A 27476-nucleotide genomic window follows, 5' to 3' on the forward strand; every position below is an offset into this window, starting at 1 on the left:
ATTAAACCATGCTTTGTCCTAGTCCTGTTGCCTCCTGCTATGTATATACAGTGAGCAAGTATCACAGAACTAGGTGTTTGTGCACTCAGGGATTCTTCGGATGGTCAGGAAGAGGAACTGGTGCTGTGATGGAACTGAGGTGGTCGAATATAGGGCTTCCTCATGCAGGTACTCAGGTTAGATAAGTAGTGGGTTCTCTGGGATAACTTAGAACTGGGAACAAAGCTGTAGTCGTTGAACCGGACTGGTTTCTGGTTGAACTGGACCCGGGCTGGTTACCGGAGCGCGCAGGACCGGGCTGGTTACCAGCGTGCCTGAACCGGGCTAGTTACCAGAGCACTATGGACCAGGTGAGACTGAGAACCAGGCTGGTTACTGGAGAACTATGGACAGGGCTGGGTACCGGATACAACTGGTTACGCAACTGAACCGAGCTTGGTACCGGTTATACAAGCATTGCACAGTGGACCGGGCTTGGTACCGGATATAGCAGGTAGTGCAACTGTGAACCGGACTAGATACCGGAAATGACTGGTAACGCAACCGTAATCCGGGCTGGTACTGGATATAACTGATAACGTAACTGTGATACCAGATATAGGGGTATATGCAATTGCGGTCAAATTCCCGAAATTGTCGAATTTCGGGTCATTTTCGACCAAAAAAAAAATTCGCCTATGCAATTCAGTGCTTTCCGACCAAAAAACGGACTTTCAAAATTCGACTTTTTGAAATTCGAATTTTTGCAAATTCGACTTTTCTGCAATGATACAAGTGCTGCAATTCGACCAAAGCATATTCAATTCAAGTTTGGAAATTCGACAGCAGTGCTTTTAGACAGCAAATTCGTCATTTTCAATCCGCCACACTTTGGAGGGTGAAAACAAATAAAAAAAATTTAAACATGTTTTTTTTTGTGTTTTTTTTTTTGGGAATAGCAGATCTATTTATATTAGAAGGGATTAGGTACTTTTTTTTTTTTTTTTTGGAGGCACAAATATTATTTATATATTTTTTTTAAATATTATTTTTTTTTATTTATTTTTTTATTGCTGGAACGGTAAAATCCTAAAAAAAAATGGCGTGGGGTCCCCCCTCCAAAGCATAACCAGCCTCGGGCTCTTCGAGCTGGTCCTGGTTCTAAAAATGCGGGGAAAAAATTGACAGGGGATCCCCCGTATTTTTAAAACCAGCACCGGGCTCTGCGCCTGGTGCTGGTGCCTAAAATACGGGGGACAAAAAGCGTAGGGGTCCCCCGTATTTTTAACACCAGCATCGGGCTCCACTAGCTGGACAGATAATGCCACAGCCGGGGGTCACTTTTATGCCGTGCCCTGCGGCCGTGGCATTAAATATCCAACTAGTCACCCCTGGCCGGGGTACCCTGGGGGAGTGGGGACCCCTTCAATCAAGGGGTCCCCCCCCCCCCAGCCACCCAAGGGCCAGGGGTGAAGCCCGAGGCTGTCCCCCCCCATCCAATGGGCTGCGGATGGGGGGGCTGATAGCCTTTTGTGATCATGAAAAGAATATTGTTTTTTCCAGCAGTACTACAAGTCCCAGCAAGCCTCCCCCGCAAGCTGGTACTTGGAGAACCACAAGTACCAGCATGCGGGAGAAAAACGGGCCCGCTGGTACCTGTAGTACTACTGGAAAAAAAATACCCAAATAAAAACAGGACACACAACAAGCTGGGTGCTCCTGCTTCTAAGCAGACGATTGCTCGTTGGATTTGTAGTACAATTCAGCTTGCACATTCTGTGGCAGGCCTGCCACAGCCAAAATCTGTAAATGCCCATTCCACAAGGAAGGTGGGCTCATCTTGGGCGGCTGCCCGAGGGGTCTCGGCTTTACAACTTTGCCGAGCTGCTACTTGGTCAGGGGCAAACACGTTTGCAAAATTCTACAAATTTGATACCCTGGCTGAGGAGGACCTGGAGTTCTCTCATTCGGTGCTGCAGAGTCATCCGCACTCTCCCGCCCGTTTGGGAGCTTTGGTATAATCCCCATGGTCCTGACGGAGTCCCCAGCATCCACTTAGGACGTCAGAGAAAATAAGAATTTACTTACCGATAATTCTATTTCTCGTAGTCCGTAGTGGATGCTGGGCGCCCATCCCAAGTGCGGATTGTCTGCAATACTTGTACATAGTTATTGTTACAAAAATCGGGTTATTATTATTGTGAGCCATCTTTTCAGAGGCTCCTCTGTTATCATGCTGTTAACTGGGTTCAGATCACAAGTTGTACAGTGTGATTGGTGTGGCTGGTATGAGTCTTACCCGGGATTCAAAATCCTTCCTTATTGTGTACGCTCGTCCGGGCACAGTATCCTAACTGAGGCTTGGAGGAGGGTCATAGGGGGAGGAGCCAGTGCACACCACCTAGTCCTAAAGCTTTTATTTTTGTGCCCTGTCTCCTGCGGAGCCGCTATTCTGTAATTCAGGCTGGTACCGGATATAACTGGTAGCACAACTGAAATCTGGACTGGTATTGAATACAGCTAGTAGCACAACGGAGATCCGGACTGGTATCGGATGTAACTGGTAACACAACAGAGATCCTCCTGGGATATGCAGGAAACCAGCGTCAGCCTGACCTTAGCTGGGGAGCGATGATATCCAGGCACTGAGGCAATGCCCGACACTTCCTTTAAACCTCCTGCCCCGTTCTCATTGGAGCAGGTGGTCACATGACCTGTCGCCCTCATGATTGGCCAGTGTGATCAGCTGACCGCCGGGACAATGGCGGAGCCCTAGGCCTGCGGCCGGCACCGGACCCGGTGTCAGAGCCGCGGGAAGAATGCTCGCCTCCACAGCAGCTGCCGACTACCCGCCGCACACTAAGGGAGAGACGCAGGGGTAAGTGCAGCATGAGTAAGCGTGGCAGTCGCCACTTCATGACAGCAAGTATTACAAGTAAGTGTGCCTATATGCTGCACTTATGGCATATAATATTTACCTTGCCCTTATCGAGATTTTGTGACCTCCAGCATCCTGTCCGCTGGGATTGCATACCGATTCCGCACTTACAATAACTCCCGGCTTGATTTCTGTTTGCAGCCCTATGCATACAACACTCCACAACAAGCCACTAGAGGGGCGAGTTGCAATGCCGTTACCAGCGTTTCATCTCTGTTGCAACAGGAATGTGCCCCGCTCACGGATAATAGGATTGACCCCTAAATATTTCAGGATTTGGGTTTCATCTAGATTGTCTACTTTTGGCTAAAGCATGCCATCGCTCCCAACTCTCATCCCTGGGGCGTATTAAACACCTTCATTGCAATATTTCCTCCATGTATACTTTACCCCAAAATATAAATATAAAATAGGACTACATTGTATGATCAATGTACCAGATGTAAATATCACAACATCTGATTCTTCCATGTGACGTTGGCATTCTATAGCAGTCAGGATTACTGGAAGACTTCTCTTGGTTTCCTGCATAAGGCTTCCCAATCTCATGAAGATACGTCTGTTTGTGTTAATGCCCCAAAACATCTAAGCCCTGTTTCCCCGACCTGACCAGACCCGCAATGATTGGTGATCCGTTGGGAAAATTGTTCATTTTAAAAACCCTGATTTGCCGATCTCAATTTATTTATTTATTTTATTAGCAGTTTCTTATATAGCGCAGCATATTCCGTTGCACTTTACAATTAGAACAACAGTTATAGAACAAAACTGGGCAAAGACAGACAGACAGAGGTAGGAAGGCCCTGCTCGCAAGCTTACAATCTATAGGGAAATAGGCATTGATGATACACAAGGATAGATGCTACCTGTTACATAATGGTTCCCCAGATTGCTAGGTTCTTAATGGGTTGTATGATATGATCACCCAGCAATGTTGGAAGACAAAATATGTGAGGTTATGGGGACTGTACAGAGAGGATGTAACTGCATAGGGATGCATTGAAGGTTATGTGGGTGGGTCTGGAATTTGATAGGCTTGTCTGAAGAGATGAGTTTTCAGGGAACGTTTAAAGGTTTGGAGACTAGAGGAGAGTCTTATTGTGCGTGGGAGTGCATTCCACAGAGTGGGTGAAGCCCGGGTAAAGTCCTGTAATTTTGAGTGGGAACAGGTAATACATGTGGATGAGAGACGCAGATCTTGTGCAGAGCGGAGAGGTCGGGTAGGGAGATATTTTGAGATGAGTGAGGAGATGTAAGATGGTGCAGTTTGGTTAATAGCCTTGTATGTAAGTAAAAGTATTTTATATTTGACACGGTAGAATACCGGTAACCAATGGAGGGACTGACAGAGCGGATCAGCAGATGAAGAACGTCTGGCGAGGAAGATTAGCCTCGCAGCTGCATTTAAAATGGATTGAAGTGGTGAGAGCCTATGTTTGGGAAGACCAGTAAGGAGACTATTACAATAATCAATGCGGGAGATGATGAGTGCATGGATTAGAGTTTTTGCAGTGTCTTGTGTAAGATAAGGGCCTATTTTGGATATGTTTTTAAGGTGCATGTAACATGATTTAGAGACGGATTGAATGTGTGGAACAAAGGACAGTTCAGAGTCAAGGGTGACACCTAGGCAACGAGCTTGTGGGGTAGGGTGGATAGTTGCATTGTCAACAGTTATGGAGATATCAGGTTGGTAACTACTCTTAGCTGGTGGGAAAACAATTAATTCTGTTTTGGAAATGTTGAGTTTGGGGTGGCGAGATGACATCCAATTGTTTTTGGTAAGGATCAGGGAATCTTTTTAAATATTCCCTTTTACCCGACCCGGCCATCAAGGGTTGGGAAATTGCACCAAGATGTACTCTCAGCCATATACCGCATACTTTGCACCCCCTCCTCCATATACTATGCTGCAACTAGGTTAATTGCCATCTTGGGACTTGGCAACAAGTAGCAGCAGTAACCGGGAAACGGATGCAGGAACCACCAGTCTGTCACACAGTACTCAGAGCAGAGGCACCGGGGTTACGTGTGACCACTTACCGGCAGGGGGGAGAAGGTGAATCAGTCCAGCAGGAAGGTGTGAGACCCTGTATGGTCCAGCAGTGCGGTGACCAGGAGGGGTCGGTGCTGGGGCTGCAGGTGAGGAAGAGGAGGCAGATAATTAGCTCAACTGATTTATATATACTGTGTGCCGGGCCAGCAGGAAATTTTTTAGCAGTTGGGCAAACCATGTGCACTGCAGGGGAGGCAGATATAACATTTGCAAAGAGAGTTAGATTTGGGTGGGTTATTTTGTTTCTGTGCAGGGTAAATACTGGCTACTTTATTTTTACACTGCAAATTAGATTGCAGATTGAACACACCACACCCAAATCTAACTCTCTCTGCACATGTTAAATCTGCCTCCCCTGCAGTGCACATGGTTTTGCCCAACTGCTAACAAAATTCCTGCTGCGATCAACTTGGAATTGCCCCCCATGTCCCAAACTATCTCCTTTTTGGCAGGATGTAAAGAGTGATAGGCATTCCTGGGCAATGGGGGTCATTCCGAGTTGATCGCTCGCTAGCAGTTTTTAGCAGCCGTGCAAACGCATAGTTGCCGCCCACAGGGGAGTGTATTTTCGCTTTGCAGGAGTGCGAACGCCATTGCAGCAGAGCGCCTGCAAACACATTTTGTGCAAAACAAGACCAGCCCTGTAGTTACTTATCCTGTGCGATGCTTGCTGCGACGAGTGACACAGTAATGACGTCAGATACCCGCCCAGCAAATGCCCGGCCACGCCTGCGTTTTTCCAAACGGTCAGTTGACACCCATAAACGCCCTCTTTCTGTCAATCTCCTTGCGATTGGAATCGTCGCTAGAACCAGTGCAAAACCACAAAGGACTTCGTACCCGTACGACGCGCGTGCGCATTGCGGCGCATACGCATGCGCAGATTAGCCCTTTTTCTCTAATGTCCTAGTGGATGCTGGGGACTCCGTAAGGACCATGGGGAATAGACGGACTCCGCAGGAGACAGGGCACTTTAAGAAAGAATTTGGATTCTGGTGTGTTCTGGCTCCTCCCTCTATGTCCCTCCTCCAGACCCCAGTTTGAATCTATGCCCGGACGAGCTGGGTGCTACTTAGTGAGCTCTCCTGAGCTTGCTAAAAAGAAAGTATTTTGTTAGGTTTTTTTTATTTTCAGAGAGATCTGCTGGCAACAGGCTCTCTGCTACGTGGGACTGAGGGGAGAGAAGCAGCCCTACTCACTGAAGATAGGTCCTGCTTCTTAGGCTACTGGACACCATTAGCTCCAGAGGGATCGTACACAGGATCGCACCCTTGGTCGTCCGATCCCGGAGCCGCGCCGCCGTCCCCCTCGCAGAGCCAGAAGACAGAAGCCGGTGTCAGAAGCAAGAAGACGTCGAAATCGGCGGCAGAAGACTCCAGTCTTCATATGAGGTAGCGCACAGCACTGCAGCTGTGCGCCATTGCTCCCACACTAAACCCACACACTCCGGTCACTGTAGGGTGCAGGGCGCAGGGGGGGGGGGGGGGGCGCCCTGAGCAGCAATTAGAGACCTCTTTGGCAAAAGTTTGAATAATATACAGTTGGGCACTGTATATATGTATGAGCCCCCGCCAAAATTGTACATGAAAGCGGGACAGAAGCCAGCCGTCGAGGGGGCGGGGCTTCTTCCTCAGCACTCACCAGCGCCATGTTTTTTCTCCACAGCACCGCTGAGAGGAAGCTCCCCAGTCTCTCCCCTGCAGTACACGGTAGAAGAGGGTAAAAAGAGAGGGGGGGCACATAATTAGGCGCAAAAGTCAATATGAACAGCAGCTACTGGGTTAACATTAAGTTACTGTGTTATTCCTGGGTTAATAGCGCTGGGGTGTGTGCTGGCATACTCTCTCTCTGTCTCTCCAAAGGGCCTTGTGGGGGAATTGTCTTCAGATGAGCATTCCCTGAGTGTGTGGTGTGTCGGTACGTGTGTGTCGACATGTCTGAGGTAAAAGGCTCCCCTAAGGAGGAGATGGAGTAAATATGTGTGTGAGAGGGTGTCTCCGTCGACAACGCCGACACCTGTTTGGATATGTGTAATTAAGTGCTAAGGTGAATTTAGCACAAAAGATTAGAGAACAGACAGGAAATCTACCCATGTCTGTCCCTATGTCGCAGAGACCTTCAGAGTCTCTCAATGCTCACTATCCAAAATAATAGACACTGATATCGACACGGAGGTTGACTCCAGTGTCGACTACGATAATGCAAAGTTACAGCCAAAATGGCAGAAAAGTATTCAATATATGATTATTGCAATAAAAGATGATTTGCATATCACTGATGACTCATCTGTCCCTGACACAAGGGTACACATGTTTAAGGGGAAGAAAGCTGAGGTAAATTTCCCTCCTCTCATGAGGAAAAAGAGCGGGAATCTCCAGACAAGAGACTGCAGTTTCCCACAAAGAATTCTCAGGGAGTATCCTTTCCCCACTAGGGCCAGGATACGATGGGAATCTTCCCCTAGGGTGTCACGTTTGCCCAAAAGGTAGCCCTGACGTAACAGCTATTCTCAGGGATCCTGCAGATAGCGTGCACATTCTGGTACACTACTCAGACCGGCGATTGTGTCGGCATGGGTTTATAGCGCTGTGGCAGCGTGGACAGGTACCTTATCAGCAGGGATTGAGACCCTAGTACAGGGGTGGGGAACCTCAGGCCCGAGGGCCGTATAAGGCCCTAAAAGCCACTCGATCCGGCCCGGTCAGGCTCACCTAAACGATAGGAAATGCCGAGCGCCCGCTGAGATTTTACCACAAGCGGGCGCCCAGCTCCTCAGCAGCAGCCGGAGGCAGGAGCTCACTCCTGAGCTCCAGCTTCTGGCTCAGGCAGTGTACATGTGTGGCTGTGCGGCACTATGGGAGAGACGTCATGACATCTCTCCCATAGTTTCGAGGAGAGGGAGGGAAGCGATCCGGAAGCAGGAGCAGGGCTGGTGAGCATTGTGGGTTTTTTTTTTCTTTCTTTTAATGTGTGTGTGTGTGTGTGTGTGTGTGTGTGTGTGTGTGTGTAAGCGGCACTACTAGGGGGCATAACTACAGGGGGCATATCTAATGGGGCATATCTAATGGGGCATATCTAATGGGCCAAAACAACTGACGGGGCATATCTAATGGGCCAAAACAACTGACAGTGGACATATCTAATGGAGCATAACAACTGACTGGGGGCAAATCTAATCTGGCATAACAAGTGACTGGGGCATAACTACTGACTGGGGGTAGGCTAATTTTTAAATTGATAATTTTTGTATGGCCCCCGAAGGATTTTATAAATATCCAAATGGCCCTTGGTAGAAAAAAGGTTCCCCACCCCTGCCCTAGTATGTATATAGAAATATATATATTAAAGATGCTGTCTTACGAGATATGTATATATATATAACATGCCCAAAGAGACATGAGTATACTGGGTCCTAGAGTCAAAGCTATGTCGATTTCTGCTTGACGTGTCCTGTAGAATATGCAATGGACAGATGATGCCAACTTAAGTGGCATATGGAAGGCTGAGGATTGTGTGGAGAAGGGTTCTCGGACCTGGTCTCCACGGCTATAGCTGGTAATTCTGATATTTTGCCTTATATTCCTGCACAGCCTAGGAAAGCACGACATTATCAAATGCAGCCTTTCGAATAAAGAAACAAGAAAGTCCGAGGTGTGTCCTTTCTTGCCAGAGGCGGGGGGCAGAGAAAAGAAGCTGCACAACACAGCTAGTTCCCAGGAACAGAAGTCCTCCCCGGCCTCTACAAAATCCACCGCATGTCGCTGGGGCTCCACAGGCGGAGCTAGGCCCGGTGGGGGCACGCCTTCGTAAGTTCAGCCACAAGTGGGTTCACTCCCTGTTAGATCCCTGGGCAATAGATATTGTGTCTCAGGGATACAAGCTGGACTTTGAGAAGATGCCCCCTCACCGACGGCCCTGCCGGCTTCCCCCCACGAGAGGAAAACAGTGTTAACTGCAATTCACAAATTGTATCTTCAACAGGTGGTGGTCAAGGTTCCCCTCCTTCAACAAGGAGGGGGTTATTATTCGACCATGTTGTAGTCCCGAAACCAGACGGTTCGGTCAGACCCATATTGAATTTAAAATCCCTGAACATATACCTGAAAAGGTTCAAGTTCAAGATGGAATCGCTAAGAGCGGTCATTGCAAGCCTGAAAGGGGAGATTTTATGGTGACTCCGGACATAAGGGATGCATACCTTCATGTCCCCATTTATCCACCTCATCAGGCGTACCTCAGAATTGCGGTACGGGATTGTCATTACCAATTTCAGACGTTGCCGTTTGGTCTCTCCACGGCCTTGAGAATATTCACCAAGGTAATGGCGGAAATGATGGTGCTCCTGCGGAAGCAAGGTGTCACTATTATCACGTACTTGGACGATCTCCTCATAAAAGCGAGATCAAGAAAGCAGTTGCTGAACAGCGTGTCACTTTCTCTGGAAGTGTAACGGTAACACGGCTGGATTCTATATATTCCAAGTCGCAGTTGGTTCCTACGGCTCATCTGCCTCTCCTAGGCATGATCCTAGACACAGACCAGAAAAGGGTTTATCTCCCGATAGAGAGAGCTCAGGAGCTCGTCTCACTGGTCAGGAATCTATTAAAACCAAAACAGGTGTCAGTGCATCACGGCACCCGAGTCCTGGGAAGGAGGGTGGCATCATACGAGGCCATTCCCTTCGGCAGGTTCCATGCGAGGACCTTCCAATGGGACTTGCTGGACAAGTGGTCCGGATCACATCTTCAGATGCATCAGTTAATCACCCTATCCCCCAGGGCCAGGGTGTCTCTCCTGTGGTGGCTGCAGAGTGCTCACCTTCTCGAAGGTCGCAGATTCGGCATTCAGGACTGGGTCCTGGTAACCACGGATGCAAGCCTCCGAGGGTGGGGGGCAGTCACACAGGGAAGAAATTTCCAAGGGCTGTGGTCAAGGCAGGAGACTTGCCTTCACATCAATATCCTGGAACTAAGGGCCACAACGCCCTAAGTCAAGCGGAGACCCTGCTTCGCGACCAACCGGTTCTGATTCAGTCAGACAATATCACCGCAGTGGCTCATGTAAATCGCCAGGGTGGCACAAGGAGCAGGGTGGCGATGGTAGAAGCCACCAGAATTCTTCGCTGGGCGGAGAATCACGTAAGCGCACTGTCAGCAGTGTTCATTCCGGGAGTGGACAACTGGGAAGCAGACTTCCTCAGCAGGCACGACCTCCACCCGGGAGAGTGGGGACTTCATCAAGAAGTCTTCATGCAGATTGCAAATCGGTGGGAACTGCCACAGGTGGACATGATGGCATCCCGCCTCAACAAAAAGCTGCAGAGATATTGCGCCAGGTCAAGAGACCCTCAGGCGATAGCTGTGGACACACTGGTGACACCGTGGGTGTTCCCGTCGGTCTATGTATTTCCTCCTCTTCCTCTCATACCCAAGGTGCTGAGAATCATAAGAAAAAGAGGAGTGAGAACAATACTCATTGTTCCAGATTGGCCACGAAGAAACTGGTATCCAGATCTGCAAGAAATGCTCACAGAGGACCCGTGGCCTCTGCCTCTAAGACAGGACTTGTGCAACAGAGGCCCTGTCTGTTCCAAGACTTACCGCGGCTGCGTTTGGCGGCATGGCGGTTGAACGCCGGATCCTAGCAGAAAAAGGCATTCCGGATGAGGTCATTCCTACGCTGATAGAGGCTAGGAAGGATGTGATGGCTCAACATTATCACCGTATATGGCGAAAAGATGTTGCTTGGTGTGAGGCCAGGAATGCCCCTACGGAGGAATTCCAGCTGGGCCGTTTCCTTCACTTCCTACAGTCGGGAGTGACTTTGGGCCTGAAATTGGGTTCCATTAAGGTCCAGATTTCGGTCCTATCCATTTTCTTTCAAAAAGAACTGGCTTCTCTTCCTGAAGTTCAGACGTTGTAAAGGGAGTGCTGCATATTCAGCCCCCTTTTGTGCCTCCAGTGGCACCTTGGGATCTTAACGTGGTGTTGAGTTTCCTGAAGTCACACTGGTTTGAGCCACTCAAAACGGTGGAGTTAAAATATCTCACGTGTAAGGTGGTCATGCTATTAGCCTTGGCTTCGGCTAGGCGTGTGTCAGAATTAGCGGCTTTGTCACATAAAAGCCCCTATCTGGTTTTCCATATGGACAGGGCAGAATTGCGGACCCGTCCACAATTTCTGCCAAAAGTGGTGTCATCTTTTCATATGAACCAACCTATTGTGGTGCCTGTGGCTACTCGGGACTTGGAGGATTCCGAGTTACTAGATGTAGTCAGGGCTTTGAAGGTTTATGTAGCCAGAACGGCTAGAGTCAGGAAAACTGAGTCGCTGTTTATCCTGTATGCATCCAACAAGCTGGGTGCTCCTGCTTCAAAGCAAACTATTGCTCGCTGGATCTGTAACACGATTCAGCAGGCTCATTCTGCGGCTGGATTGCTGCTTCCAAAATCAGTAAAAGCCCACTCCACAAGGAAGGTGGGCTCTTCTTGGGCGGCTGCCCGAGGGGTCTCGGCATTACAGCTTTGCCGAGCGGCTACTTGGTCAGGTTCAAACACTTTTGCGAAGTTCTACAAGTTTGATACCCTGGCTAAGGAGGACCTTGTGTTTGCTCATTCGGTGCTGCAGAGTCATCCGCACTCTCCCGCCCGGTTGGGAGCTTTGGTATAATCCCCATGGTCCTTACGGAGTCCCCAGCATCCACTAGGACGTTAGAGAAAATAAGATTTTACTTACCGGTAAATCTATTTCTCGTAGTCCGTAGTGGATGCTGGGCGCCCGTCCCAAGTGCGGACTTCTTCTGCAATGCTTGTATATAGTTATTGCTTAAATAAGGGTTATGTTTGGTTGCATCAGGGTTGATCTGATGCTCCGTTGTTGTTCATACTGTTAACTGGGTAAATTTATCACGAGTAATACGGTATGATTGGTGTGACTGGTATGAGTCTTGCCCTGGATTCCAAAATCCTTTCCTTGTACTGTCGGCTCTTCCGGGCACAGTTTCTCTAACTGAGGTCTGGAGGAGGGACATAGAGAGAGGGAGGAGCCAGAACACACCAGAATCCAAATTCTTTCTTAAAGTGCCCTGTCTCCTGCGGAGCCCGTCTATTCCCCATGGTCCTTACGGAGTCCCCAGCATCCACTACGGACTACGAGAAATAGATTTACCGGTAAGTAAAATCTTATTTTTTCACTGATCGCTACACAGCGAACAACGGCAGCTATCGATCAGCTCGGAATGACCCCCAATGACGTAAGTGGCTAGCAGTGCACACACAAATGTGTCATTCAGGGGGGTTGGGTGCGGGAGACCGGCGGTTGGGATCCTGGCAGTCAGCATGCCGACACCGGGATCCCGGCCGCCAGAATGCCGGCAGGGGAACAAGCGCAACAAAGCCCCTTGCAAGCTCGCTGCGCTCGCCACAAGTTCTATTCCCACTCTGTGGGTGTCGTGGACACCCACAAGTGGGAATAGCTCTCGACCCCCTGCTGGCATTCTGGCGGACGGGATCCGAGCATCAGTACACTGACCACTGGGATCGTGACTACATCCCATTCAAGGCATATTATGGAGCAGTGGCGGATCTAGACTTTAAGAATGAATACCAACTCCTCCCCTCTCTACTCATTACTCCTCCCACTTACAGCCCTGTCCCACCCATTTTTGGTCAATATATGCCACAGTGTCCCCCAAACACATTATATGCCACACAGTGTCTACCTCAAACACATTGTATGCCACACATTGTCCCCAAACACATTGTATGCCACACATTGTCTACCTCAAACACACTGTATGCCACACATTGTCCCCAAACACATTATATGCCACACATTGTCCCCAAACACATTATATGCCACACATTGTCCCCAAACACATTGTATGCCACACATTGTCTACCTCAAACACATTGTATGCCACACATTGTCCCCAAACACATTATATGCCACACATTGTCCCCAAACACATTGTATGCCACACAGTGTCTACCTCAAACACATTATATGCAACACATTGTCCCCAAACACATTGTATGCCACACATTGTCCCCAAACACATTATATGCCACACATTGTCCCCAAACACATTGTATGCCACACATTGTCCCCAAACACATTGTATGCCACACAGTGTCTACCTCAAACACATTATATGCCACACATTGTCCCCAAACACATTGTATGCCACACATTGTCCCCAAACACATTATATGCCACACATTGTCCCCAAACACATTGTATGCCACACATTGTCCCCAAACACATTATATGCCACACATTGTCCCCAAACACATTGTATGCCACACATTGTCCCCAAACACATTGTATGCCACACATTGTCCCCAAACACATTGTATGCCACACATTGTCCCCAAACACACTGTATATCACACAGTGTCCCCCAAACACAGCCAGGCTGCACTGCCAGGGGTCAACTTTGGCTCAGATGCTTTTGCGATCTAATTGCAGGCACATCGGGAGGCAGCCCCCAGCGTGTGAGGAGGTGAACCCAGATCTGGCTGCGTATACAGCGATCTGCGTTCATCCTTTAATAAGATCCTTAAGCTCAAAGAACTGTTTGGTGTTTACAGATAATAACTTCTGACTCTTTCAAGCAGTAAGGGATGTTCTGATTTTAGGTAAGGCAGTTACTATATAGCTTTATTTAAGTTCTAATCTGTTATATGCATTAATAGAAACAAATCTGATAGATCAGATGCATAAATGGTAACATCTGTTATCTAGACAACAACAGATGTAAACCACAAAGCGAGACTTAGAAAACGGCCTCTGTCACAATTCTATAACTCTCTATGGGCCTAATTCAGATCTAATCGCAGCAGCAAATTTGTTAGCAGTTGGGCAAAACCATGTGCACTGCAGGGGGGGGGGGGGGGGCAGGTGTAACATGTGCAGAGAGAGTTAGATTTGGGTGGGGTGAGTTCAAACTGAAATCTAAGTTGCAGTGTAAAAATAAAGCAGCCAGTATTTACTATGCACAGAAACAATATAACCCACCCAAATCTAAAGGGCCCTACACACTGGCGGATATGCCACCGAGCCCTGCGTGCTAATATGGACGAGATTGTCCATATTGGCATGCATGTATAAATGACCCAGCACCAACGATGAACGAGTGCGGGGCCGCGCATCGTTCATCGTTGGTGCATACACACTGAAAGATATGAACGAGATTGTTCATATCTTTCAGTGTAATCGTTTAGTGTGTAGGGTCCATAACTCTCTCTACACGTTATATCTGCCCCACCTGCAGTGCACATGGGGCCTAATTCAGACCTGATCGCTAGCAAGTGATTTTTGCTGTCCTGCGATCAGATAGTCACCACCTACAGGGTGTGTATTTTAGCTGTGCAAGTGTGTGAACGCATGTGTAGCAGAGCAGTACAAACAGATTTTGTGCAGTCTCTGCGCAGCCCAGGAGTTACTCAGCCACTGCGATCACATCAGCCTGTCCCGGACCAGAATTGACGTCAGGAACCCTCCCTGCAAACGCATGGACACGCCTGCGTTTTTACAGACACACCCTGAAAACGGTCAGTTGACACCCACAAACGCCTTCTTCCTGTCAATCTCCTTGTGATCGCCCCATGCAAACGGATCCGTCACACAAACACATCTCTGAGCGTTGATCCGCTTTGTACCCGTGCAATGCGCCTGCGCATTGCAGTGCATACGCATGCGCAGTTTGGACCTGATCGCCCACTGATTGGGTCTGAATTACCCCCATGGTTTGGCCCATTAGCTAACAAATTTGCTGCTGCGATCAGATCTGAATTAAACCTAAACATTATAGGACTGGCTCTAGTTGCTGCTTTAGGAAAGCGCCAATAGAAAGTTAAGCTAATCTAGTAGGTCACAGACCATTATTGAAGGAAAGACAGGTTGGATGTAACCAGTTGATTTATGCCGATAATATAAAGTTTTGTTACAAAGATTATTTCCCTTCCAATGGCACAAACAGTGTTAAAGTGTTTTCTCTTTTTCCCTAGGCTCGTGGTTACAGCTAAAAGTATTCTTCCTGTGTAAACGTAGCTGACGTCCCAGCAGCCTCAAGGAGTTGACTTCCTTCCTATACAGGACCGAGTTTGAAATTTTGTACTAATTAGGAATCGTTTCTGTAAACACGTGAGCTATTTATAACTCAGAAGTGAAAGTCGCACTTTTTAAGCTTTAATCTTCAGTCCTTTATAATCGGTAAATAAAATATTACAAGTATAAATGGCAGCCCACAGAAGGCAGGAACAAGGGATGGGGGTAATTCTGAGTTGATCGCTGCAGGAACTTTGTTAGCAGTTGGGCAAAACCATGTGCACTGCAGGTGGGGCAGATATAACATTTGCAGAGAGAGTTAGATTTGGGTGGGCTCTATTGTTTCTGTGCAGGGTAAATACTGGCTGCTTTATTTTTACACTGCAATTTAGATTGCAGATTGAAAACACCACACCCAAATCTAACTCTCTCTGCACATGTTATATCTGCCTCCCCTGCAGTGCACATGGTTTTGCCCAACTGCTAACAAAGTTCTTGCTGCGATCAACTCAGAATTACCCCCATTGTGTGGTTGTGTAGCAGCCTTGTATTTCCTGGCAAAAACAAGAAGTGGTTAAGATTAAGCCATAGGCTTGAATTTAATAAATGTAAGAATGAACGAGGAACAGTGACAAGTGTCACTACTGTTGTCTTGCCCAGATTCCTGTCATTTTTGGCATTGCTTAGAGCTTGCCTTACATTTCCGTGTGGCACAGCGCACCAACAATGTGCCTGTACGTAGGTGCTTCCATACTTCGGAGTTGTGACACCTTACACCTGGAGCAGGTGGAGGCAAGCATAAGCACAGTAAGAGAATGTTCTCGCAATTGCAATACAATTAAAAGTGTATGCATCCCAAGATGTGCCTCTGACATAGGGTGTTTCATACGGGCACTGATGCTGGGACTTTGCACCTCTGCAAATGGATGATTTCACCACAAAATGCATTTCCCTACCATACAGTATGAAGTGGCATCCACTGCAACTACTTGTCATCATCACTGAGCAAAATACACTGCTCACTGGACTGTGTGACACAGGTGGCAGTGGCCTTACGAGGCCTCCCTCTGTCTGATCAGTGCAGGTGAATGACTAACGGCCAGGGGAGAGGCAGCAACTGCTATTTGGAACAAGCAAATCAGTAACAAGACTGCTGATGGCCTGGGGCACCCTGTCACTGTGACCCGCTACCCATCTAAATAGCTGAAATTCTTCACTGTATTTCCTTTATTCAAATATGCAGACTGGGCCTAAAAATAGCCAGCAGTAGTATAAGTCATTTATTCCCCCCAGAAAAGGCAAGTGCTCATCTACCTTTGTATATAAGTGTAACTTGTGCATATGTTCAGTGCAACACAATGGATAATTAATAAGTCAGCATTCTGTCCAAGGGATTATATGCACTTCCTTTGTCCTGTCCATCAGTCCCCTGAACGCAACCCTTCCCCCTTCCCCCCCCCCCTGCTTCACCTACATTCCTCAGCACAGAGGAATGCAGACATGGCATTTGTCTGCTACTGATACAACATTAACTCCTCCTGCACTTATACAATATGCTCTTTATTGCCTGCTGGATAACTGGTCACTTTTAAATGTGCATTTTCAAAATAGTCTCAGGAAGAATAAGATTTTAATTACCTACCAGTAAATCTTTTTCTCGTAGTCCATAGAGGATACTGGGAGCCATGGGCACTTTAAGAATTTGATAGTTTGCGCTGGCTCCTCCCTCTATGCCCCTCCCACCAGACTCAGTCTAAGAAACTGTGCCCGAGGAGGCGGACATACTTTGAGAGAAGGATAGATAATAAAAGTGGTGAGATTACGAACCAGCACACACAGAACAAGAGGAAAGCCATGCTAACCAAACTTGAAACATGAACAGCAACGGCTGAACAAACCAGAATACTTAACCAAGTAACAATGCAGGAAAAACGAAGCACCAGGCGGGGCTTCCAGTATCCTCTACGGACTACGAGAAAAGGATTTATCGGTAGGTAATTAAAATCCTATTTTCTCTTACGTCCTAGAGGATACTGGGAATCCATTTAGTACCATGGGGAAGTACCAAAGCTCCCAAACCGGGTGGGAAAGTGCTGAGGTTCCTGCAGAACTGACTGACCAAACTGAAGGTCCTCAGAGGCCAAAGTATCAAACTTGTAGACCTTTGCAAACGTGTTCGAACCTGACCAAGTAGCTGCTCGGCAGAGCTGTAAAGCCGAGACACCTGGGCAGCCGCCCAAGACGAATCCACCGACCTAGCAGAGTGGGCCTGTACAGATTTTGGAACCGGCAATTCTGCCGTGGAATAAGCATGCTGGATCGTGAGCTTGATCCAGTGTGCAATAGACTGCTTTGAAGCAGGACACCCAATTTTATTGGGATCAGAGAACGAACAGCAAGTCGGATTTTCTGTGACGAGCTGTTCTCTTTACATACACCTTCAAAGCCCTCACAACATCCAAAGACTTTGAAGTAGCAGAGGTGTCCGTCACAGCCAGAACCACAATAGGTTGGTTGATGTGAAAAGCGGACACCAACTTAGGAAGAAATTGCTGACGAGTTCAGCTCTGTTTTCATGGAAAATTAAGTAGGGACTTTGTGAGACAACGCCCCTAGTTCCGACACATGTCTCGCTGAGGCCAAGGACAATAGTGTGACGGTCTTCCACGTAAGGTACTTTACGTCAACCTCCTGTAACGGTTCAAACCAGTCCCGATTGGAGGAACTGCAGCACCAAATTAAGATCCCAAGGTGCCGTGGGAGGCACAAAGGGAGGTTGGATGTGCAGAACACCTTTCAAGAACGGCTGGACCTCAGGGAGAGAAGCCAATTGTTTCTGAAAGAAAATAGACAATGCCGAAATCTGAACTTCAATGGAACCTAGGCGTAGGCCCACATCCACTCCCGACTGCAGAAAAAGCAGGAGACGTCCAAGATGAAATTCCACCGCAGAATATTGCCTGTTCTCACACCAAGAGACATGCTTCTTCCATATACGGTGGTAATGTTTAGATGTTACCCCTTTCCTGGCTTGGATCATAGTCGGGATGACCTTGTCAGGAATCCCTCTCCTGGCTAGGGTCAGCCATTCAACCTCCATGCCGTTAAACGTAGCCGCGGTAAGTCTTGATAGACGAACGGGCCCTGTTGCAGAAGATCCTCGCGAAGAGGCAGAGGCCACGGATCTTCGAGGTGCATCTCCAGAAGGTCCACGTACCAGGCCCTTCTTGGCCAGTCTGGAGCAATGAGTATTGTTTGAACGTTTTCCCTTTTTATTCTTTTTAGAATTCTTGGGATCAGAGGAAGTGGAGGAAACACGTACACCCTATGGTAGACCCACGGAGTTGTCAGAGCATCTACTGTCACTGCCTGTGGGTCTCTCGACCTGGAACAATACCGCTTGAGCTTCTTGTTGAGACGAAAGGCCATCATGTCAATTTGTGGATATCCCCACCGACGTGTCACGCACCTGAACACTTCCGGATGAAGGCTCCACTCCCCCGGGTGCAGGTCGTGTCTGCTGAGGAAGTCTGTTTCCCAGTTGTCTACTCCCGGAATAAAGACCGCCGACAACGACACGGTGTGTTTTTCCGCCCAGAGAAGAATTTTTGACACCTCTGACATCGCTGCTCTGCTTTTTGTTCCGCCCTGTTGATTTATTACCGCCGTTACATTGTCCGACTGGACTTGAATGGCCTGATTCTGAAGTAGGGATGAGGCCTGCAGAAGGGCGTTGTAGATAGCCCTGAGTTCCAGGATGTTTACTGGAAGACTTGACTATTTTCCTTGAAACTGCACACCCTGGGTGACTGCTCCCCAACCTCTGAGGCTTGCGTCCGTGGTTAGCAGAATCCAAATCTGAATCCCGAACCTCTGACCCACGATGAGGTGAGAAGTCTGTAGCCACCACAGAAGGGAGATCCTGTCTCTTGGCGACAGACGTATCCTCTGGTTCATATGAAGATGTGATCCGGACCATTTGTCCAATAGATCTAGCTGGAAGGGCCTCGCATGAAACCTTCCGTAACTGAAGGGCCTCGTAAGAGGCCACCATTTTCCCCAGAAGGCGAATGCGCAGATGCACCGAGATCTGGGTTGGCTTCAGGACAGCCCGAACCATCGACTGGATTTCCATAGCCTTCTCCACAGGAAGGAACAGTCTCTGAGATTCCGTGTCCAGTATCATTCCCAGAAAGGAAAGTCTCTGCGTCGGTTCCAGGTAAGATTTTGGTAAGTTCAGAATCCACCCGTGATCCAGGAGTAGTGTGCTTGAGAGGCGAATACTGTCCATCAACCGCTCCCTGGACGCTGCCTTTATCAGAAGATCGTCCAGGTATGGAATTATGTTCACTCCCTGTTTGCGGAGTAGAAACATCATCTCTGCCATCACCTTGGTGAACACTCTCGGTGCTGTGGAGAGACCAAATTGCTGTAGCTGCTCAGGAATCACTGCTGACGGCTCTAATTACCCCCTTGTGTAACCCCTGAGAGAGAGAGACAGCAATACCTGATCACACACTCCTCTTATCTGTGATGAAGTGCACTGACCCATAGCATGCCTCTGCTGCTGCTGCTGCTGCTTCTGGTGCAAGAATTGTTGCTAGTAATCTTTCTGTAGTTAAACACATTTGTTTAATTAGAGTAGCTGGTGTCTGTAATTATTTGGTTAATGCTGCAATGGTATAGATAACACAGACTACAAGATACAGTGCCTACAAGATACAGACAATACTGTGTACACAATAAAATAACATCTAATACACCAAAATCATCCTTTACTTATATGTTTATGGATGAATTCACACAAGGTCAACTTGCATTTGGAATTTATTGCATAAGGATTACATTTACCATGTATATTGTGCTGAGTGAGAAAAGAAATATCACAGCGAAAACATATTGCAAATAAGAAACCCGTATTTCAGGCAGTAATGTTAGTATCAATACTTGCAAAACTTCCCAAAATATATTGTTACTAATGTTACATAGAAATATCTTGCAACAACAATGATTTAAGCATAGACACGCCTATTTGTGGAACGAGACGCGCCCTTTGGGTAGAGTATGATACGCCCCCTTGGCGGCACGCCGCACTTTGCATGGCAGATGCTACTGTAATCTCCCTGATTCTAGTTTGCAAAAGTAGGCAAGTATGGTATAACGCCTACAAGTGGTATTTTTAGAAAAATATATATTTTAGCATGTATGTCCCTTTCTTAAAATGTTAAACCGTTTTATTAATTTCTATACTTTTTTTTATATATTACACAAACAGACAAAGGTGGATTGTCAATGGTACCATAATAAAATAAAAATGTACTAACTCGGTATTTATACTGTAGCATAACTTTTGGTGGAACGAGAAGACTTAAGTACACAAGTGTCCATAGAGGAATTAAGAACTTCATGCACTTGTTCCCACTCTTGTCAATTGGTACAGACCAGGGTCGGACTGGCCCACAGGGGTACAGGGGAAACCACCGGTGGGCCCCACTACCAGAGGGCCCACTCCTTCCTCTAGGGATTAGGTTCTAGACCGTGCACTTGTATGCACAAGACAATTGTGTATTTAAATTCCCTGTGTAGGCTGGCCACACCCCCTTTATAGGCTGGCCACACCCCTAAGTATGGGCCCCTATCACTTCAGTCCCCCGATGGGCCCTTAATGCCCCGGTCCGACACTGGTACAGACTGTGATAAATGCATTATAGAAATATTATAATACCTTCATTACCCCGGTGTGCTGGTTCTTCCAGATTGCGACCCTGCTCTTCTTCTTCGCCTGTCTTCAGGGGAGAGAACGCTGTAGAATCCTCTGTTGTAGACATTCCCGGCTGTGAGACCTGACCACCTTCCTGAAGATTACATTCACCCTCCATTGGTGAAGTCTGTGAGCAAACTGCCTAAAACAGACCCCTCTCAGTCCAGTCAATTCGGAATCTTGATCTGAAAACCAGACAGAATAATGGTTACACTGTAGCACTAACAACAGGAGAGGGACATGTACAATCCAGACAGAATTGGTGGCAGGAAGACTTTGGTGCACAATTCAAATAAAACCCCATACATACAGGCTTGGACTGGCCCACAGGGCTACAGGGGAAACCACCGGTGGGCCCCACTGCCTGGGGTCCCACCTCCTGCTCTAAGGATCAGGTTCCAGAATGTGCACATGAATTATACGTTATACATATGTTACCTTATACTGGAATATGGTGTATTTTCTACAGTGCATTGCTGTTATTAATCTGGTACTTTATCATGCATGCAGTAGCTGAATTTAATGAAGGGGCCCAGATGTTGCACTTTCTAATGGTTAGTCAAACCAATGTGGTGGCAGAGTACACTCCTCTGCAGACTGGCCACACCCCTAAACATGGGCCCTTACCACTGCTTTCCCCGGTGGGCCCTATATGCCCCAGTCCGACACTGCATACATACTGTATATGTCTACAAGGATAGGACGTCTACAGCCACAGGAGAGCAACATTACAGGTTGATGGACACTTGATGAAGCTAGAAGAATCTTTTAGCGTAGGACAGTGAGAATGAACTGTCAACACTGCACTGTAAATGTTTTTATTCTCTTGAAATTTCTTTAATTGTACACTAAATGTCTAGCCAAGCTAAACCTGTCTAATAAAATATTAATGTCATTTAAATTATTATATAGATATTATGTATTATTATAATGTCACTTGTTGGCTCAGTCACACGCCCCAGCTCAAAAGTACTTAAGCATTTGTCATTCATGGAGATTTTATTTATACTAGATGCTATTATTATATTTCACTATTAAGAATATTAGCTTATTTTTTTATGGAAATTTTGCTCAGCAATATGAAAATTGGGACTATAAAAAAAATGTCAGTAACTCCAAATTGCATGTTATCAGCGTGCTTTTGCGTTTTAACAAATTATGGGGCATATGTATCAGAGCTTGGAGAAAGATAATGTGGAAAGAGATAAAATAGTATATGTATAAACACTGAGAGTGATAAAGTGGAAAGAGATGAAGTACCAGCCAATCAGCTCATAACTCCCATATTACAGGCTGTGTTTAAAAGATGACAGGAGCGGATTGGTTCGTACTTTATCTCTCTCTTCGCTTTGATATATATATATATATATATATATATATATATATAGAGAGAGATTGCTATAAAGGCGGCACTCAAAGACTTGCACAAATAGTGAAAAAGCATCCACGTGTGTGGATGTTGCTTTAATGTGTGTCACGTGGATGCTTTTTCACTATTTGTGCAAGTCTTTGAGTGCCGCCTTTATAACAATCTCTACATACATGTGGGCATGCCCCACAGGGAAGGCACCTGAGCAAGTTGTGTATAGCAGGAGTGCCGGAGCCGAGCAGCTGTATATATATATATATATATATATATATGTGTATATATATATATATATATATATACCAATATAACATAAATAGACACAAATTCTTATTCATAAGGGTTTACATCCATTCACTGTGTATTTGCTAATTGTTACAGCAGTTCTATAGTGATTCCATCTGATAAACTAATACCCGCAACAGAAAAACAGTAAAGGTACTGGGGCTGAGGTTGAACTGCATACCTCCTAACATGTACAATCACAGAACTCCTGCGTGTGCCTGAAAAGGGTGTGTGGCCTAGCCAAAAGGGGTGTGGCTTCATGTGAATGCCACTATCTCAAGCCACGCCTCCCATTTTTGTTACTGAGGGGGCATGCCCAGCACTCTGTGAGCTGATGACATGCCCCCTGTCTGTCTCTCTCTCGTGAATAGGAGCCTCCCAACTGCCATTCCACCACCCACTCTGGGACACTGTGGATCGCTGGTGGGACAGCCTGACAATGGCCCTCATTCCGAGTTGATCGCTCGCTGCTGTTTTTCGCAGCGTAGCGGACAGGCTAAAAATCGGCTGCAAAACGCGCAAAGTACTTTCACACAAAACTATGCATTTATACACAAGCTCGAGCTACGCTTTTCAGTCGCTCAAGTGTTCGTAGTGTGATTGACAGGAAGTGGGTGTTTCTGGGCGGCAACTCAGCGTTTTCAGGGAGTGTGCTGAAAAACGCAGGCGTGCCTGATAAAAACGCAGGAGTGGCTGGGGAAACGAGGGAGTGGCTGGCCGAACGCAGGGCGTGTTTGTGACGTCAAACCAAGAACTAAACATTCTGCAGTGATCGCAATGTAGGAGTAAGTATAAAGCCACTATGAAACTGCATGAAATTTTTTAGTAGCAGAACTGCTAACCTTTTGTTCGCACTTCTGCTAAGATACACTCCCAGAGGGCGGCGGCTTAGCGTTTGCACTGCTGCTAAAAGCAGCTTGCGAGCGATCAACTCGGAATGAGAGCCAATGTCCAAAATACGGGACTGTCCCGCGCAAATTGGGACAGTTCGAAGGTATGGCACTGGCTGCAATTGTGCCCAAAATCGCAGACTTAAAATTTGATCACTAAAAAATGCTGCAATTGCAGTTTTACGCAACTACCGCAAGATGCATGCAGGGGATACATCACATACACTTAAAGCCATGTTTCTAAACATTTGATTTGCTTTCCATATATTCATTCAGAGCCGGCACTAGGTATAGGCAAATGCCTAGAGGCACCTGAGGTCACGTCAGCATCATTCACAGCAGAGAGAGAGCTGCGATAGAAAGAAGCAGAGGGAAGACAGCAAAAGTAAGTCAATTATGAGATCTTGTTAAAGAGATATGTTGGGGATTGAATTGCTGGAAACAATCAAGGAGGAGAGATTTTATTGCAGGAGACACACAAGGTGGAGAGATCTGATTGTAGGAGACACAAAGGGGGAGAGATTTGATTACAGGAGTCATACAAGGTGAAGATATTTGATGGCTGGAGATACATAAGGGAGAGAAACAAAGGCTGGAGACACACAAGGGGTAGAAACTTGATGGCAGGAGACACACAAGGTGTAGCAACTTGATGGCTGTAGACACCGACACCCTCTGCCTCCCCAGTCACCCGCTGTCATGAGGCCACGCCCAATCGTTGAGGCTTCAACCCCTTCTCTGGTGGTGGAGTGGGTAGGGGGGTACCAGCCAGAATCTTGTTTTGGGCATAAAACTGGTCAGGGTCAACCCTGCATTTGCTATTAGGAAAAAAGCACCATGCTCACGGTACATTTGCAAAGTGTTAATCACAAATGGACGGTTCACTAGTACTAGTTATCACGCATCATCATGTTCTGCACCTGACCTGAAGCTACTGCAAAAAATGAACCTTAGACAGAGTATATACGGGCGTGCCATTCTATGTCGGCTCACAATTACATGACCAGACCCTTACTATATAGTACATGGCAAACTGTACATTAGTGCGCCTCTTCCCTTTTCCAACCCACTTCTCCTGGCACAAGCACGCCTAACACATTTACACTAATCAACATGTCTGAATTTTAATAAAAATTGCTAATTTACAATTACTGAAAGATTATACATTTCTGTTTGTACATATGATATGTGGTAGGAGTTTGGGCCACAGACATGTCTGTGCTTAAACGCGGACGGGGGATCCCTCTCTGAACTTTTAGAAAAGACAGGAGTTGGTTTATTTTTTGTTGCAGCATCTTCTACTTAAGTATCTCTCTCTCACAAAATGTTTTTCATGTTATAAAGAGAATGCCAGACATGACAACGTAGGTATGATATCTAAATATTTATAAGCCACAGGTACAGAACATAGCAGGAGGAGATCAAAAGTATAGTTATGCAAAAATAATTGTTACACTGATATACTGAAGATGATAATATCCGGATGGAAGATAGACTGTCAGTACGTCGACACTGGATGGTCGACATGGTCACAAGGCTGACAGGTTCAAAAGGTTGATAGTTGAATGGTCGACATGAACTTAGCATCAAAAGGACTACACAAAAAAAAAAACTCATGGTTTTTCATTATTTTTAGGGTTAGGGTTATGGTGACGGTTATGCACTTGAGGGAGGGTTAGGGTTAAGCATGGGGGGAGGGGGGGGGGATAAGTTAGGGTTAAAAAATAAATAAAAATTGCTGTCCTTTTCTGTGTTGACCATTTGCAAGTCGACCTATGCCCTGTCTGCAATTTAACTGTTGACCTATCAACCCTGGCAACCTATCTAGACACTGTTGATTTTTTAATCCACACCCGACACACACACTTGAGATAAACTATGAAATGGTCACCAGTGACAGCAGTATTGCCCACTGCAGCCAGGCTAATCATGGTCTTTAGCAGCCCCCATTCTCATTTCAGAACTTCCTCAGCAGTGCCCACAGATATTGTAGTCCCACAGCTATAGTTGCAGAACAACATGGGTGGTCATTCCGATCTGAACGCTCGCTGCCGATTTTCGCAGTGCAGCGATTAAGTAAAAAACTTCAAAAATGCGCATGAGCATGGTACGCAGCGCGCATGCGCTAAGTACTTTCACACAAAACTTTGTAGATTTACACAAGCTCGAGCGACGTTTTTCATCGCTCGAGTGATCGTAGTGTGATTGACAGGAAGTGGGTGTTTCTGGGCGGAAACTGTCCGTTTTCAGGGAGTGTGCTAAAAAACGCAGGCGTGCCAGGTAAAAACGCAGGAGTGTCTGGAGAAACGGGGGAGTGGCTGGCCGAACGCAGGGCGTGTTTGTGACGTCAAACCAGGTACTAAACGGACTGAGGTGATCGCAGTCTAGGAGTAGGTCTGGAGCTACTCAGAAACTGCAGGGAATTATTTAGTAGCAGTTCTGCTAATCTTTCGTTCGCAATTCTGCTAAGCTAAGATACACTCCCAGAGGGCGGCGGCCTAGCGTGTGCAATGCTGCTAAAAGCAGCTAGCGAGCGAACTTGGAATGAGGGCCATGGTTACAACAAGCTACCATCAAAAACTATAGAAATCAATAGGTAGCAAAATGAAAGTCAAAACAGACACCAAGGTCAGGGCAGGCAGCAAATAAAAATGGTCAGGCACAAAGCAATGGTCAATAAGACAATAACACCAAAAGCAAAACCAAGGGTCTTGTATATGGGTATGGGTCGTTGGGTCGACTCAACTTAGGTCGACAGTCTTTAGGTCGACCATGGAAAGTTGACATGCATTAGGTCGACAGGGACAATAGATCGACATGGTCATTAGGTCGACATGTACTAGGTTGACAGGTCAAAAGGTCGACATGGGGTTTTGGACTTTTTTGGTGTCGTTCTCTTTGTAAAGTGACTGGGAACCCCAATTAGTACACCATGTCCCCTTGCATGGCTTGCGGCAAGGTTACCGTTCCCAATTGTAGTCCACGTGGATCGTCAAATATGAAAAAGTCCAAAAAATGAAAGAAGAAGTGGAAAAACTCATGTTGACCTTTTGGCCTGTCGACCTAGTACATGTCGACCTTCATGGGCCACCTAATGACTGTCAACCTAGCTGTGTCGACCTAATGACCGTATCCCTTGTATATTAGCTTACTTGCGCTCAATTCCATGTATCTACTTGCTTTCAGGGCCAGGACAGGAAAAAGGGTAACTCTTTCCTCTAGAAGGGAGAATCATAGTCTTGTATAAAGATTATCAGCATATTTAAAATGACACGCTGCAAATTCAATTATCTTGCCTATTTAAACCACTTCTTTGTTTTTTTTGGGGGGGGGAGGTTGAACCTACAGTCTGTGTAACCGCTGGTTAGTGTATACAGCATGTTTTTCTTTAATAGTAAACATGAGGATGGCAATATGCAGTGGATCTCAATGGAAGGTTGCATGTTTTTGGTGGTTTCGCTTTGATAAATTTTGGGGGAACTTAGTGTCACTCTGATAAGGCTTTTGACACTGTTCCACATTGCAGACTGCTAAATAATGGGATTGGATACTAAGGTTGTTGAATGGATAAGATCTTGGTTGCAGGATAGAAAACAGAGTTGTAGTAAATGGAATGCATTCACAGGAGGTAAATGTTACCAGTGGAGTACCTCAGGTATTTGTACTTGGATCAGTGCTTTTTAATATCTTTATTGGTGACATTGCAAATTGCATTAAAGGGAAAGTATACCTTTTTGCAGATGACATAAAGGTATGCAACAGGGTAGACACACCAGGAGGGGTAAAACAAATTATTGAGGATCTAGGTAGACTAGAGGAATGGTCAAGAGTGTGGCAATTACAGTTTAATGCCAAAAAATGCAAAATCATGCACTTGGGTCTCAAAGATCCAAAGTCTAAATAAGAAGTGTTATGGTAGACTTACCATGGTTAACACTCTTTCTGCGAGGTACATTGGGTTCCACAGGGAAAACATCAGGGGTGTAGAGTGGATCTTGATCCAGAGGCACCAACAGGCTAAAGCTTTAGGCTGTTCCAGGATGCATTGGGGCCTCCTCTAAAACCCCGCCTCCAGGCACTGAGAGCTCAGTTTCGTTAACCAGTCCAATGCAGGAGCAGGCAAGATAGAAGGCAGATGTTAGTCACATAGAA

At 46.6% G+C, this 27476-nt stretch overlaps 1 protein-coding gene across 1 annotated transcript in view; it reads right to left on the minus strand.

Annotated features, from left to right (window-relative positions):
• PLEKHG3 (pleckstrin homology and RhoGEF domain containing G3) overlaps window positions 1–27476 on the minus strand; it is a 231815-nt gene that overhangs the window by 118984 nt on the left and 85355 nt on the right. Inside the window, exon 2 of the mRNA XM_063947498.1 lies at window positions 20748–20968. Coding sequence (XP_063803568.1) covers window positions 20748–20901 — 154 coding nt within the window. The 5' untranslated portion in view covers window positions 20902–20968. The remainder of the gene's footprint in view (window positions 1–20747; window positions 20969–27476) is intronic.

This window comes from Pseudophryne corroboree, chromosome 12, assembly GCF_028390025.1.
Source record: "Pseudophryne corroboree isolate aPseCor3 chromosome 12, aPseCor3.hap2, whole genome shotgun sequence".
Lineage (NCBI taxonomy): Eukaryota > Metazoa > Chordata > Amphibia > Anura > Myobatrachidae > Pseudophryne > Pseudophryne corroboree.